The following is a 15,589-nucleotide window of genomic DNA, read 5'->3' as shown; positions in this document are numbered from 1 at the left end:
AATAGAAACTGAGCAGTCATACACTTCTCAACTCAATTAAGCACATAGAAAGACCATCACTGCCATAATGAACAAATTGGCATTGCACTTTCTGTTCATTTAGTAGTGGAGATATCCTGACTCACCAAAGGTGCTCTAAATTCTGCTACCTGCATTCACCATTTCTTTTCTTTTCTTAACTTATGTTCTTACTTTTCTGTCGCACATAAGAAGCAAAAATATAAAGGAAACTCAACTCAAAAACAAAGAACCAGGTTTCCTCACCCCTTTTATATGACTTCAGCATTTTAGCCGCCCATCTTCCTTGCCCTTTATATTATTTGGCTTTAAAACGCGCCAGATCACGCATCACGGAATGAAAATTTTTTTGCAATAATCGGCATCGCTAAAGAAAAGCAGAGATCGAAGTAGAATAGAGAGTGATGATAGCAATGTAAAAGAAGAGTAACATATTAATAAGCGGGCTTATCAGCGAACTCGACTCTAAATAACTTTTGTCTGTCCTCAGGAAACCAATACCGCAACAAGAAAAGACAAATTATGGCTCCACCAAAGAAAACCGTCAAGAAGATGGATCTTACGTCATTTTTGAATGATGACACTTTTGGTTCATCTTGGGCTGAAGAAGATGTTGATTTGAACAAGATCACCATTCCTATCGAAACGGCCAACGCAAATACCATTCCGTTATCCGAGTTGGCTCACGCTAAAAATAACAGCAACAACATGCACTCCGGCGGTTTTGGTGGCAGTTTCGGTGGCAGTTTCGGTGGCAGTGGTGGTAGATCCAGACTAGACCCTGCCTTGGGTGGGGGTGTTTCCGACAGAAGAGAGGAATATCCTGTTCCAGATGCTCCACCATACAGAGCTGTCATCAACAACATTCCATGGGACATTTCCCCAGAGGGTGTTCAAGCGTGGGTTGAAGACGGTTTAGTCAAGCCTGAAGCCGTTGAAGAAGTTGTTTTACCAAAGAATCTAAGAGACCCAACCAGATTAAAGGGTAATGCCTTTATTACTTTGAAAGAAAAGGAAGATTTGGTTGCCGTTTTGAAATTTAATGGTACCAAATTGAACGAAAGAACTGTTTACGTCTCTGTTGCCGCTCCAAGAAGAATGGGTGGTGATGATGTCGACTGGAGTAGTGCAAGGGGCTCTAACTTCCAAGGTGACGGTAGAGAAGATGGACCTGATCTAGATTGGGGTGCCGCCAGAGGTTCCAACTTCAGAGGTCCAAGAAGAGAAAGAGAAGAAGTTGATATTGACTGGACCGCTGCAAGAGGCTCCAATTTCCAAAACTCCTCAAGACCGCCAAGAAGAGAAAGAGAAGAAGTTGACATCGACTGGACCGCTGCAAGAGGATCCAATTTCCAAAACTCTTCAAGACCACCAAGAAGAGAAAGAGAAGAACCAGACATCGACTGGAGTGCTGCTAGAGGTTCCAACTTCCAAAGCTCTTCAAGACCACCAAGAAGAGAAAGAGAAGAACCAGATATCGACTGGAGTGCTGCTAGAGGCTCCAACTTCCAAAACTCTTCAAGGCCTCCAAGAAGAGAGAGAGAAAGAGAAGAACCTTCTTTGGACTGGGGTGCCGCTAGAGGTTCTCAGTTTGGCAAGACTCAGCAAGCCAAGAGCTCCCACAAGGATAAAGCAGCATCCAACAAGAAGCCTACCGAAGAACAACCAAAAATTCAAAAATCTGCCTATGATGTTTTACGTACCGAAGATGATGATGAAGATGAAGACGTTGCTGAAAAGAAAAATGAAGACGTAAAGGAAAGTAAAACCGATGCTGGAGTTGAAGATTTACAAGAAAAAACCGCTCAATTGACTGTTGAAGATGGCGACGATTGGGAAGTTGTTGGTAAGAAATAAAGCGTTGTTTGATGATAAAAGTGTACATTTGTATTTACTATTTGCTTTTTTTCCCCTTTTTCCTTTGTCTTTTCCACTTTTCCAGGTATCCCAATTCTCTTATATAAAAAAAAATAAACTATATATTTTGTAATGCGTTTTATACATGTGTCCTTATCTATGTGTCTGTTCTTGTCGTTTTCCTTTGCAAAATAAATCGTGGATATATCTCATTTATTTTCAAACTCTAAAAAAGCTAGCGAGGGAAAAAACATTAATATTTACTATTTGAAAAAAAAAAACTAATCAAATAATATCATTATTACGAGCTATACTAAATACAGGAACAAACATACCTGTGCGAATTGCTTTTGAAAGTAGTGTTATGACAACAAACGAAGCCAGCCTACCACCACCAGTCAATCTTATTCCAATAAAGCGACCTTCGAATGAAGAGGTTCAAGACACAACATCCATTCTGAAAAAGCGTAGTAAAGATCAAGAAAAGCAAAAAAATGCTGATCCTGATTTTACTTCTCTTCAAAAAAGACTATTACAACAATTGAATGGCACTATTCCCATAAGCGAGAAAATCATCTTTAGGTACTTACAAGACAGTCAACAAGAGATCGATAGAATCATAAAACAGTCCGTCATTCAAAAGGAAAGTCATTCGGTAATTCTCGTGGGTCCCAGACAGAGCTATAAAACATACTTATTAGACTATGAATTGGCTTTATTACAGCAAAGTTACAATGAGCAGTTTATCACTATAAAGCTAAACGGGTTTATTCACTCGGAACAAACCGCTATTAACGGAATAGCCACCCAGTTGGAACAACAATTGCAAAAAATTCATGGAAATGAAACGAAGATCGATGATGCCTCGTTAGAAAAAATCAGCAGCGGTTCCTTGACAGAAGTTTTTGAGAAAATTTTATTGCTTTTAGACTCGGCTACAAAGGCAGGAAGCGAAGATAGTGATAACGCTGACGGAACCAGTACCACAAAGATAACCGTGGTCTTCGTGTTTGACGAAATCGATACCTTTGCTGGACCGGTAAGGCAGACCCTGTTATACAATCTCTTTGATATGGTAGAACACGCTAGGGTACCTGTTTGTATTTTCGGCTGTACAACAAAGTTGAACATTTTGGAATATCTGGAAAAAAGAGTGAAGAGTAGATTCTCTCAAAGAGTGATCCATATGCCACAAATACAAACTTTGGACGACATGATCGAAGGGGTAAAGGATTTACTTACTGTTCGTTTAGAAGTCTCGCCCTTGGCTTCAAACTGGAATGATACTATGGAAAAGGAGTTATCCAACCCTCGGTCCAACTTGAATAGACATATCAGAATGAATTTTGAAACTTTCAGGGCATTTCCAGTCTTAAAAAATTGTTTGACTCCACTGATAGCGACGTCCCAAAACTTCGATTCACTCTGTAGTGCCATAAAGTCATGCGCCTTTCTTGAACTTTACAATACGAACCAATTGTCTAATAGCTTAACCGGAAGACTGAAATCCTTGTCGGATTTAGAATTAGCCATTTTGATTTCAGCTGCTAGGGTTGCCTTACGAGCCAAAGATGGATCCTTTAATTTCAACTTGGCGTATGCGGAGTATGAGAAAATGGTCAAAGCTATCAATTCCAGGATCCCGACTGTGGCACCAACTATTAATTCAGGAACAGGACAAACTACTTTTTCTATCGATAATACAATCAAGCTGTGGTTGAAAAAAGACGTTAAGAACGTTTGGGAAACTTTGGTGCAACTGGACTTCTTTACCGAGAAATCGGCGGTAGGCTTAAGAGACAATGCAACCGCCGCATTTTACGCTAGCAACTATCAGTTCCAAGGTACTATGATCCCATTTGACCTGAGAAGTTATCAAATGCAGATCATTTTGCAGGAATTAAGAAGAGCCATCCCCAGATCTAATATGTACTACTCATGGACACAACTGTGAATTTCCATAACAACTATAATGACATTCCAAATGACAATATCAATTCTATTATTTTGTTCTGCTTTCTCACCTTCATCCAAAACTATTATGATTATCGCACCAAACGGGATACACCCATACCTCTCAAGTACCTCTGTTATTTTTGCAAATCTGAAAAATTCCAGTATATGTATATAATGAAGCATTGACAAATGTAGAAATTAGTAATATTAAACAAATACATCAGAACACCGATAAGTGATTGTAACGCTAACCGTGCATCAGTTTTGAATATTTTAAGCAAAACACAATATCAAAATAACATGAGTAATAATGGGTCTCCTGCGGCTCCTTCAAAAACAGAATTCAATAAATATAAAATCGGTAAAGTGAAGAGTACACCAGCTATCCAACGAGATTTGAAGACTAATTTAACATTCATTGAGTTGAAAAAGAGAAGTAGTGAGAAGGTTTACGGATGTACTGTTTTCCAAGACCATTATCGTGAAGACGAAAAACTAGGTCAAGGTACTTTTGGTGAGGTTTATAAGGGTATTCATTTAGAGACCCAAAGGCAAGTGGCCATGAAGAAGATTATAGTTAGTGTGGAAAAAGATCTCTTTCCGATAACGGCTCAAAGAGAAATTACCATTTTAAAGCGGTTGAACCACAAAAACATAATCAAACTAATTGAAATGGTGTATGACCATTCGCCAGGTACGATAAATTCAGCATCCAACAACTTGCATAAATCATTTTATATGATCCTGCCGTATATGGTAGCAGATCTCTCAGGTGTTCTGCACAATCCAAGAATCAATTTAGAAATGTGCGATATCAAGAATATGATGTTACAAATATTTGAAGGTTTGAATTATATTCATTGTGCAAAATTCATGCATAGAGATATAAAGACGGCAAACATTTTGATTGACCATAATGGTGTTTTGAAACTGGCTGACTTTGGTTTAGCAAGACTGTATTACGGTTGTCCTCCCAATCTAAAGTATCCAGGTGGTGCAGGTTCAGGAGCAAAATATACATCAGTAGTGGTAACAAGATGGTATAGAGCACCAGAACTTGTTCTAGGTGATAAACACTATACGACAGCTGTTGATGTATGGGGTGTTGGATGCGTTTTCGCCGAATGTTTTGAAAAAAAACCGATACTACAGGGTAAAACCGATATTGATCAGGGACATGTAATTTTCAAATTGTTAGGGACACCTACGGAAGAAGATTGRGCTATGGCTCAGCATTTACCAGGTGCTGAACTAACAAAAACAAGCTACAAATCAACGATAAAAGAGAGGTTTGGTAAATACCTAACCGAGACAGGCTTGGACTTCTTGCGACAATTGTTGGCTCTAGATCCTTATAAGAGACTGACCGCCATGTCCGCTAAACATCATCCTTGGTTTACAGAGGAACCTTTGCCTTCAGTAAAAATTACACTACCAACTGAAGAAAGTCATGAAGCTGATATCAAGAGATACAAAGAAGAAATGCATCAATCATTATCGCAGAGAGTGCCCACAGCACCGAGAGGTCATACAGTTGAAAAGGGTGAATCACCCGTTTTGAAACCCCGTGTAGCAATTCCAAGAGGTCCCAAGAAGGATGACGCAATCCCTATAGCGCCCTTGAGAGATATATCTTCTAGGCCGCCTTCGTCAAATTCGAGAGATCAGCATCAAAATCCTAGGTCGTATCATTCTAATAACGGATATTCGAAAACCGTGGCACCACCATCAGCTACACCCGTGGGAATCAACAGGTATGGGACCAATAATATTCCGAGAAACAATCGCTTCGACGGCAGCCATGCAGGTCCAAATAACAACAGGAATCCAATAAATCGGTTTCAACCAGAGACAAATGTCAACTCTAAATACACTAAAACACCACTGCCACTGGGACCACACTCAAGATACCAGGGCACCTCAACAGATTCGAGGTACAAAAGCTCGGCAAACGACTCTAGATACCACAACCCAAGGTATCCTAACAAATCGGACACAAGTTTCAATAAACCAGTTCAAAACTACAGTCGCCAAGAACCCCATGTAATAAGCAGAAATTATAATCCTCCGAACGGTCCCCGCAACGCCGGTTTCAATCATCATCAAGATCCAAGACCACCCCAGACACAGTTTCCAGTATCATCCTCGCAGAACCAAAATCAAATTTCAAATAAACCACTAGATAATAAAAATGGAAGTTTGAAGGACGAGAGAGCAAAACCAGATGACCAAAGGAGTCATGACAATAATGATATTGCAGATCTATATTAGATTGTATTATTAACTTCTTTCTATTTTTCGACCTTGTGGCTAAACATGCAAAGTTGTGTATTCAATAATATGTAATCAATCAATTCTTGTTACTGTCTCGTTTTCAAGCATCGTACGACGTTAAAGGTCAGTTTTCAACACGAACCCCCGAGTTCACTGCATCAGGACTAGTGCGGTATAATATAATTCACAACAAGAGGCAGGCCTGTGCTTAATCGTTGCGTTTTCCTTCCCAATGTTTAATGGAATCATTTTGCGAGGTTGCCTGCGTCCACGCCGCCGAGCACCATGCAACAAGTCATCACCTGCTAGGTTTAACCGGAGAAAGGGGACTAAGTTTTTTCTGTAGTATCGTATATATCATTTAAAAAACTGCCAGGAGATCTATCACGATCATCTTGTACATTCTATATAGAGAAAGGGTAAAAAAGAGGAAGTAGCGTAGAGTAATGATAAAGAAGGGGAAAAATTGGGGACAGGAAGAAAAAGGTTTTTTTTAATTAAGTCACTGGTTCAACGTTCCAGATTGTATCAGAATATTCCTCGATGCAACGGTCACTACTGAAGAAACCAACGTTTGCAACACTCAGGACACTCTTCTTCAACCATTCCGGTCTTTGGTTGTGGAACTCCTGGTCGACTAACTCTTGGGTGGCCAAGTAGGATTCAAAGTCGTCACTAACTAGATAGTAATCCCCATGATATTTGATACTGTCAACCAATGGTTTGAATTCGTTTGGATTCTCTGGGGAGAATTGACCACTCTCAATGTAAGATAGGACGGATTCCAAGCTCGATGGCAAATCCTGTGGGTGGTATTGATGGTTATATCTCAAATCTTCGACATTTTCACTTAAATTACCAAATAGGAAGACGTTATCTTCACCGATCTCTCTGGTAATTTCCACATTGGCACCGTCGACGGTACCAATAATCAAACCACCATTCATGACAAACTTCATATTAGAAGTACCTGACGCTTCTGTACCAGCAGTTGAAATATGTTCACTTAAATCACTTGCTGGAATAATAATTTCGGCCTTGGATACATTATAATCAGCAATGAAGACAACTTTCAATAAGTCGTCGATTGATTCGTCGTTGTTAACAATTTCAGCGACAGAGTTGACCAGTTTGATGATCAACTTAGCCATGTAGTAACCGGGTGCACTCTTACCACCGAAGATAGAAACCTTACGTGGATATTTCTTGGCCACTTCCTCGATGGAAGCACCGTTCTCTAGCATATTTTTCATTGCTAAGTAACGGTAAATAATACCAAAGACGTTTAGTTGTTGACGTTTATACTCGTGAATACGTTTAACTTGCATATCAAACAAAGTATCGTCTAGATACTCTCTGTTAATGATGTCTTCACCACCATTTTCTTTTTTGATTAGGTCCACCAATCTGATCTTATTATTGAGTTTGACTTGATTCCACTCTTTCAAAAACTTCTTATCCTCAAGGTGCTTTGCCAGTTGAGTTAACTTTGTCATGTCTAGTAGATAGTCCTCTGTAGGATCGTTAAGAGTTTTGCTAATCAATCTAGCCAAGTTAGGGTTAGCTTGCTTCAACCATCTTCTTGGTGTGATACCGTTAGTAACGTTGACAAACTTTGATGCACCGTAGAATTTGACGAAATCTTTGAAGATGGTGGTCTTAATTAATTCAGAGTGCAATTCCGCAACACCGTTGACTTTATGAGAACCAACAATAGCCAAAAAGGCCATTCTGATCTGTCTCTCTGGAGAGTTTTCCTCGATGATGGATATACGAGACAAAAGATCAACATCCTTGGGGAATTTCTTTGCAACATCTTGCAAGAAGAACCAATTAATATCGTAAATGATTTCCAGATGTCTGGGCAACAAATGGCCGAACAAGCCAACGGGCCATTTTTCCAAGGCTTCCTGCATAACGGTGTGGTTGGTATAAGCAAAGGTCTTGGTGACAATGTCCCAAGCTTCGTGCCAGTCCAATTTTTCCAAATCAACCAAGACTCTTTGCAATTCAAGGATAGCTAAAGTTGGATGAGTATCGTTCAATTGAATAGCCACTTGTTCAGGGAACTCGGTCCATGACCTCTTGGATTTTTTGAATCTTCTTAGGATATCGTGCAGGGATGCAGCACACCAGAAGTATTGCTGTTTCAATCTCAGTTCTTTACCTTGGGCAAAGTTGTCGTTTGGATACAGCACAGCGGTAATGGACTCGGCACTTTGCTGTTGAGCCACAGAGTTCTTATAGTCACCATTATTGAATTTAGCAAAATCGAACTCGGTGGTAGGTCTTGCTTGCCACAATCTCAAATTATTAACATTGGAAGTTTTGAAACCTGGAACGGGGAAATCGTAGGCAACGGCAAGAACACGTTCACCACCAATCCATTGTGATGCACTCAATGTCGTCTTACCACCTTCTGGCCTATCGACGTAACCATAAAATGTGACTGGAATTTGAACTTCGTTACGTTCAATTTCCCATGGATTACCAGAATTCAACCAGTAATCCGGGGTTTCCACTTGGTAACCATCGATGATTTTTTGGGCAAAGATACCATACTCATAACGCAGACCGTACCCCCATGCAGGGATGCCCTCTGTTGCCATTGAGTCGACGAAACAAGCAGCAAGACGACCTAGCCCACCGTTACCCAGACCTGCATCCGGTTCTTGGTCTAGAACGTCTTCCAGTTTGAAACCTAAATCATCCAGGGCACCCTTGATCATTTCTCTTGGTTCTCCCTTAGAGTCCTGGGAGGCAGATGGGTCTTCTGGGTCGTCGATTTTCATGTTGATCAGAGCATTGTCCAACGCTCTACCCATTAAAAACTCTAAAGATAAGTAGTAGACTCTTTTTGGGTCTCTCGTGGTGAACTTTTGCTGGGTCTTGTTCCAGTCGATGACCAAGTTGTCACGAACACTCATCGAAGCAGCCTCATAAGCAGCCATGTCATCACAATTGTAAAGAGAACGTGCTAATGTGGTTTCAACATGGTCGATAAACCTATCCTGGAAGTCCTCAGGTTTGTCGAATTTTCTGACCTGGTGCTTGTTCCACAGCGCCCTTGATTTCAAGGGAATCACAGTGTCAATTGACTTGATTTCTTGTGGCAGAAACCCGGTCAATCTCCTGGTCAATCTAGGGATCTGACGTGGAGAAGTGGGTTCCTCAGTAATCATGTCATTGGTAGTGCTGGTACTTGCTGGCGGCATTGTTGAAGAAGAAATAAGTTAACAGCTCCTGTGCTGAAATCGAAATAGATAAAAAAAGTCGAAGAAGATCTTTTTTTGTTTTTTGTTTGACTTTTTAGTAATTGCTCACTAGCTTTCCAACTTACTGAATAGATGCTTAAAGGAAACTATAGAAAAATTAGCAGGAAATATATATATAATATATATATATATATATACGTAATCAAATAAGTAAGAGTAATAAAAGACAGAAGGCACAATGAAGAGCCTGGAATTACACCTACAGAAAGACCGCGCTCCTTTTATACATAGTAATCGAATTCTACTACTGTCTCTTCCTTATCTGTATATTTCGGAAACGGACACTCTATTGAACTCCCCTGAAACTTTTTCAGCTAAAGTTTGTCACCCCTTACTTGTTTCCTCGAGAGTTTGCAAAAAGTGAAAATGCAATAACGGTAAATGAGGAAAGCGTTCCTTACCACCTAAAAGGGCCATCCTTGAAAGGTAAAAAGCAAGAGCTTACTGCTGCGTCTAGCAGGGACTCCTTTACCGTTGGGTGCCGACTTACCTTCCTGCCCCCCGCCCCGCCCCACAGTGATGGCAGGCGATGCCACTACCCCTTGAAGAGCCTTTTGCCTGTGGGGCAGCGGCCTTTTTCCTCTGTGGGAACGCCAGAAAAAGCACCGGGGTATTTTTATTGTCTAGTACGGGAAGAATCGTTTACAGAAGCACGCGGATGCGTTGGCTAGTCAACCATTCGCGCAGAGCGAAAGGAGAGGTCGATGTGTCTTTGACGTTGTGTTCCTGCGGCTCTTCCTGGGGATTCTGTTGCGTCTTTTTTGTTGAAGAAGCTATGGTGGGGGCCTGTCTTGGGTTTCCTACGCATTCCGGTGGGGACTGTGATTATATATGATTATGCAAAAAAATAAAGGAGATAAATAGAAATAAATGCGCAAGCCCGGAATCGAACCGGGGGCCCAACGATGGCAACGTTGGATTTTACCACTAAACCACTTGCGCTTATTCTATATTAGAACAGGCTGCAGCTAGCAGGTCAGGTTGCTTCGTTTTGGTTTTTAGAAGGCCAAATAAAAAAAAAATAAAACGTGCGTGATTGTATCCTTATTATAGATTAACGATGTGTATTTAAAGTTTTCTTATAATCAGTATATCGATAAATGTATACATTTGTATTAACAGACGCTGAAGTAAAGTTCTCTCCCATAAAAATATATATAAAAAATAAAAAGAGGCATTGAGAGATGTGGGTGGGCGTCCCTTATGTGTGGACACCAACTCAACTGCCTTAGTAAACTATAATTTTCTATTATGACCGAATCTGAATAAAGTTTCTTTCGTTTTTCCTTTTTTTCCATCAAAAAAGAAAAATGTATGCACTGTACTGTAATTAACTATTCCTTTTCTTTGATTGTTGGTACAGTTCTCTTATTGTCATGGTAACAAATAGTTCGAAGTCGAAGACTTTCAAGTTAGCATGTAGATTTTGTTCGCTTACGAAGATAGTTTGAATTTGGAACTAGAACAGCTGCCAGTTAGGACATTCTTAGGGAACGTGTAGCCAGCAGCTTCCCATGTCGTCAAGTTTGCATTTTCGTAGGCGTTTAAGTGCGCTTGAATATAATCATATGTTGGGAAATCATCTGGATCACACGTGATGGACTTGGCATCACTGGGTTGATATATTCTAACATAGTCAATCGACATGACCACTGGGAAGAAAATGTATTGCCAGTCAATATAAGCCCAATTGTTAGAGATACCCAAGTTCAGCACCACTGACATTGGTTCTTTACTGATTCTTCTCCAATCAATATTACCAGTAGGGTGTAAGGCAGTAGCGTAAATGGTGAAGGTTGGGTTATCACCAACAAACCAACGGATATAACCGTCATTGTCATCATTTAAATATTCGATGGCGTACTTTTGGAAATAACCGGCATATTCGCCAAATTCATACCAAGTTACATTTAAGGTGGAAACAGCAGACACAGCTTGTTGGAAGGGACCACCAGCATACGTATTCATTGTTGTTGTTGAGAAATTGTAGACCTCAATGAAATCGTAATCTGGCATATACCATATATCAAAAGGTGCGATTTGTAAAGATTGAGAGGCTACACCTACAGCAAGCTTAGTGTCAGTTTCACCTTCCAAAACATCGATTTCCGGAGCTCCTCTACCAACACCTTGGTTTGGATGATCTTCGTCATCACAGGTACAAACACTCAATTTTTGTCCCGGCAGAAAAGAAATACCATCAGGAGAACTTTGATTTGGAGTAATACCGGCATCACATGCTTCATAAGAATATGGCCACACACCTTGGGTACTTGCTAGATAACCTGGTCTACCCAAATTACCCATGGTCCACAAACCGGGCCAAAGCCCTGAAATACGACCATAGTTAGGTAAATTGGCAGAGATTTCCAAAGCACCTTGTGTGAAACAAACCTTATTCCAACTCTGTAGCATACCTGATCTGTAATATAAGCCATGATTTTTGAAAGCATCCATTCTCAATTGCAAAGTACCATTTACTGTAGTGGAAGCGTCTGGACTATACCATTCTAAATCCTTAGTGGCATCATAGTGAACATCGGGGGCAGTCCAATATGCGTCATCTCCATCATAGAATGTTCTACCTTCTGCGTTAAATTCATCGGAAAATACTAGTTCCCATTTGGAGCCATCTTTAGCTTCTCTTGTCTTGGCAGTATCTGGCGTATCTGGGTCAACCAGAGATGTTCTAATAGCGGATAATTGAGGATATTGATACAGGGTTAAATATGAAACTTCTTCGACATCTTTCCCGTGGTTAATGGCACCTGTGAAAGTGAGCGCCGGCAAAATAATAAAAATGAAGACAGCTGCTATGAACAAAAGCAAAACACCAGCAAACCCACCAGCAGATCTTTTATCCATGTATTTAAAGTCATCAATGAACCTTCTTTTATCTAGTCTGGCTTCTTCTTCAGGGTCAGGATTGTGCAAGTAATCATCTTCTTCCTTTTCATCCATCATGAGTGGGAAAGATGACGCAGGATAACCACCGAATGGAGAGAAATCTTGTTCACCTAAAAATGGATTAGAAGAGAATGATGCGGATGATTCATTGCCTGGAGATGACGACGGGGAACGGCCTTGGTTGTTCAGTTGGGTCATGGAAGCCACTCTGGAACCTACCAAAGGATATCTATCAAATTCTGGAGGCGAGAGAATGTCGTTCTTAGAGAAACTAGAGTTTAGAGAAGGAGACGAGGCTATAGTCCTATGTGGTGGCTGAAGGAATGAGTTGTCGTTGGCTGTGCTCACGACTCTACTATTATTTTTTGAATAGTAACCTTTGTAATCAGATATGCCATTGTTTTGACTTATATCCAGACGTGAATTATCATGGAGTAGTGAAGAATCACTCCCCTGTGGCTGATAGTGAACAGAAGAAGAAAGAGACTCACCGTCACGTTCACCAGATTCTTCGTCACTACCTATGAAAGGGTTTGTAAGAGCAGCATTGTTGTCTGTCTTGTCATGCAGCTGTGCAAAAGATGGTGACGGAGAAAGAGAAGGAGGATCGCGACCTCCATCTGCACCTTCCGTGTCCAGATTTGTGCTACTAAAGTTGTGTGTTCCCGTCAGGTTTCTTAATGGCATTATGATAAAGGAGTGAGTATTATACCTGTTTTGTAGACTTTAGACGATTTTAACGAGAGAAAAATGGTGTGCAGCTACTGTTTTGCCTTAGTCGAGAGATATTAACAACAATAGATTTATAAACAAACAATAACAAACACTAATACGACAGGATAAACAATAGAATAACAATAAACAGCTTTTTCGGGCACGCTTGATACTTGGCCTTTGATGTGAAAAGAAAAACGTGGAAAAGTTTTTGTTATTCCTGAGGTCTTTTTTATGGAAAGCCGTCAAGTTTTATTGTTCAAAAGTAATTTAACGGTTGTCGTTTTTCGACCGTTGCTAGTCAAATTTTATCTAAACCTGATTTATTCTGTGTTTCGCCAAAAATAGCGTTAACTTTTCATCTGATCAGAAAAAAAAAAAATTCTTGGTAGCGTACATGATCTAAAGTCTAGAATTTACCATTTCAGGACTGAAATTTGGCGTTTTGCGGGTAAAAAGGCCTTTTGGGTCGCGTCATTCCGCGGGCGGAGCAGGAAAAAGAAAAGTTTAAAACGAAAATCACTGAGCCACAAAATTTAGATCCTTCCATACGGCCAGCCAGCATTTAAAATTACATGAGTGGTGAAGATCATTCAAAAAAGAAATGGACGAGTCCGGAATCGAACCGGAGACCTCTCCCATGCTAAGGGAGCGCGCTACCGACTACGCCACACGCCCTGGTATTTCTTGAAACCTGATGGATAGATGTGCACTTTATCGCAAGAGATTTTAGCTTTTAACTGGTTTTGTTCATTGGCTCCGTAGTTGTAAGTTGGAATAAATGAATTTGGATATACATTTATTCATACAAAATTAAAGCTGAATCACATACAAATAACCAAATCTGTTAATTAGTGAAGATAAAGTTGAAGGGTTTATTGATTAATGATTAACTTTGAGTTAGTGCGTAAGGAGGTGAGGTATAGAAAATGCCTTATAATATAGTTATGTACTATGTTTGTACTGTCGGATTTATTAACCAATCATGTGTGCTTTATACACCATAATTCAAGAGAGGGACTGGTTCTTGCTACTCATCAAACTACCAATTTCAATACGGATTCGGTGTATATTATTTTCTGCGCTTCCTATTGTATTGCCAGTACAAGTTACTCGTTCCGTTGTAGACCATTGAATTTATGAACAGCTGGCCTTCGTAATACACCGCATAATTCTCCGCTTTGTTGGCCCTGACATAATTATTCTTATGAGCTGCGTAAACGCGCTCTTAATAATGCGCTAAGCTTCCCGAATATAAGCACCTGTGAACTGGCTTAGGTAGTTTTTTCTAAATTGTAAATGCTGTTTTTTGTATGTATGAATATATTAAATTGACATTAAAGTAGTAGAACTAGAATGTGTTGCGTCCGTAGATCCCGAAGAGATAAGTTATTTTTTTGCTATTCTTGAAGAAGCGCTTCGCATGTTTTTGCGATGGTTGTAAAGCTCACCATGTCCTTTCAATCTTCTTGTAATCTCCCTTCTAATTATATTTTCTTGATTCTGTCGACTCAAATTAAAGGCTCTTATTTCTTGTTCTGTATCATTGGGTTCGTCCGTCTGAATGTGAAAAGTAGAGAGCCCACTAAAGGTATGCTCGGCTTGTGACGTATTCTCCTCGATAGGAATTTCAATCTGCATAACACCATATACCGTTCCACTGCTATCGGCGCGTACACTCGTCCCACAGAGTCTGAATGTACCAGTGACTGCATTATTGAAAGAAAACTCTTTATGAAAACGATCGGTTAAACTGGATATGCAGATACCGTTCCCTGTGTGTGATAATTCTAAATGGTAATCGTCAAATAACATTTGAGTGGCTTCTGAATCAATAAGGTTAGGGTTAAGTCTCTTCAATATTTCCGAGACCAGTTTATTTTCGTCCACGCCTTGCTCCACATAAAGCTGGTTTCCATGAATATCTGATATCAGTTCATAAGACGGTATGTATACTTTTCCCCATATCTTGGATATTTTTTGGTGAAGAATTTCTCCAATGAGTTGGCACGTGATTTCTTTATAAAGTGATAGTATGTAACAGTGATTTAGGTTCCGCAAAAAGATTTGAGGTTGAAGTTTGTTCTCTCGGAGTAATGATCCTGGTTGTGATTGTTGTATTCTTCTTCTTTTGCGGATCATATTGGAGGGCTCATTAGATGCATTAACCTTGAGAAGGTTAGGTTGGAAAATGCATGCGGTAGCCATTAAATGTATTTCTATTCTATGGTGTGCTATGTTAAGCTTGGTCTGCTGATAAAACAAGAGGGGCAGTGCATTAATAATTCTTATAAAGAATAGTTTTTATTTTCTAAAAAAAAATATACGCTGAAAAAATTAATAGACTATCTGATCTATCGCAGTTTTTTTTTTTAAAAAAAAAGAAGATTCCCTTTTTTTTCTATAACATTCTCCCGTGTTCTTCGGGCGATGGCAGAGTTCTTCCATGATCCGAGCATCATGTGGCGCTATCAACTTGAGAAGGAAAAGTAAACAAATAAATAAATAAATATAAACAAACAAAACAGATTTGGCGATACGAAGTTCACAAAAATGATTTTGTTCGTTGTCATGCTCCTTCCGACTGT

The 15,589-nt window shown here is 39.9% G+C and overlaps 6 protein-coding genes and 2 non-coding genes across 8 annotated transcripts; 3 read left to right on the top strand and 5 right to left on the bottom strand.

Moving 5' to 3' along the window:
• Positions 1–540: 540 nt before the first annotated feature.
• TIF3 (Tif3p) lies at positions 541–1,875 on the top strand (the record flags this gene model as incomplete). The annotated part of the gene is made up of 1 exon (XM_018368584.1): positions 541–1,875. The coding sequence occupies one exon, from the start codon at positions 541–543 to the stop codon at positions 1,873–1,875; it is 1,335 nt and encodes a 444-aa protein (XP_018219164.1).
• Positions 1,876–2,239: 364 nt separating this feature from the next.
• On the top strand, positions 2,240–3,829 carry ORC4 (origin recognition complex subunit 4; the record flags this gene model as incomplete). Its single annotated transcript, XM_018368583.1, has 1 exon — positions 2,240–3,829. The coding sequence occupies one exon, from the start codon at positions 2,240–2,242 to the stop codon at positions 3,827–3,829; it is 1,590 nt and encodes a 529-aa protein (XP_018219163.1).
• A 302-nt stretch (positions 3,830–4,131) lies between these two features.
• On the top strand, positions 4,132–6,102 carry SGV1 (cyclin-dependent serine/threonine protein kinase SGV1; the record flags this gene model as incomplete). The annotated part of the gene is made up of 1 exon (XM_018368582.1): positions 4,132–6,102. The coding sequence occupies one exon, from the start codon at positions 4,132–4,134 to the stop codon at positions 6,100–6,102; it is 1,971 nt and encodes a 656-aa protein (XP_018219162.1).
• A 500-nt stretch (positions 6,103–6,602) lies between these two features.
• On the bottom strand, positions 6,603–9,320 carry GPH1 (glycogen phosphorylase; the record flags this gene model as incomplete). The annotated part of the gene is made up of 1 exon (XM_018368581.1): positions 6,603–9,320. One exon carries the CDS (start codon positions 9,318–9,320, stop codon positions 6,603–6,605), a length of 2,718 nt encoding a protein of 905 aa, XP_018219161.1.
• A 931-nt stretch (positions 9,321–10,251) lies between these two features.
• Positions 10,252–10,322, bottom strand: DI49_5603. Its single transcript has one exon. It is a non-coding gene; the product is annotated as a tRNA-Gly (tRNA).
• A 492-nt stretch (positions 10,323–10,814) lies between these two features.
• On the bottom strand, positions 10,815–12,974 carry KRE6 (beta-glucan synthesis-associated protein KRE6; the record flags this gene model as incomplete). Its single annotated transcript, XM_018368580.1, has 1 exon — positions 10,815–12,974. One exon carries the CDS (start codon positions 12,972–12,974, stop codon positions 10,815–10,817), a length of 2,160 nt encoding a protein of 719 aa, XP_018219160.1.
• A 632-nt stretch (positions 12,975–13,606) lies between these two features.
• Positions 13,607–13,679, bottom strand: DI49_5601. The gene has a single exon. It is a non-coding gene; the product is annotated as a tRNA-Ala (tRNA).
• Positions 13,680–14,390: 711 nt separating this feature from the next.
• On the bottom strand, positions 14,391–15,209 carry CUR1 (Cur1p; the record flags this gene model as incomplete). The annotated part of the gene is made up of 1 exon (XM_018368579.1): positions 14,391–15,209. The coding sequence occupies one exon, from the start codon at positions 15,207–15,209 to the stop codon at positions 14,391–14,393; it is 819 nt and encodes a 272-aa protein (XP_018219159.1).
• Positions 15,210–15,589: the final 380 nt, after the last annotated feature.

The sequence above is a fragment of the Saccharomyces eubayanus genome, chromosome XVI (assembly GCF_001298625.1).
Source record: "Saccharomyces eubayanus strain FM1318 chromosome XVI, whole genome shotgun sequence".
Lineage (NCBI taxonomy): Eukaryota > Fungi > Ascomycota > Saccharomycetes > Saccharomycetales > Saccharomycetaceae > Saccharomyces > Saccharomyces eubayanus.
This window is presented reverse-complemented; position numbering and strand designations above follow the sequence as displayed.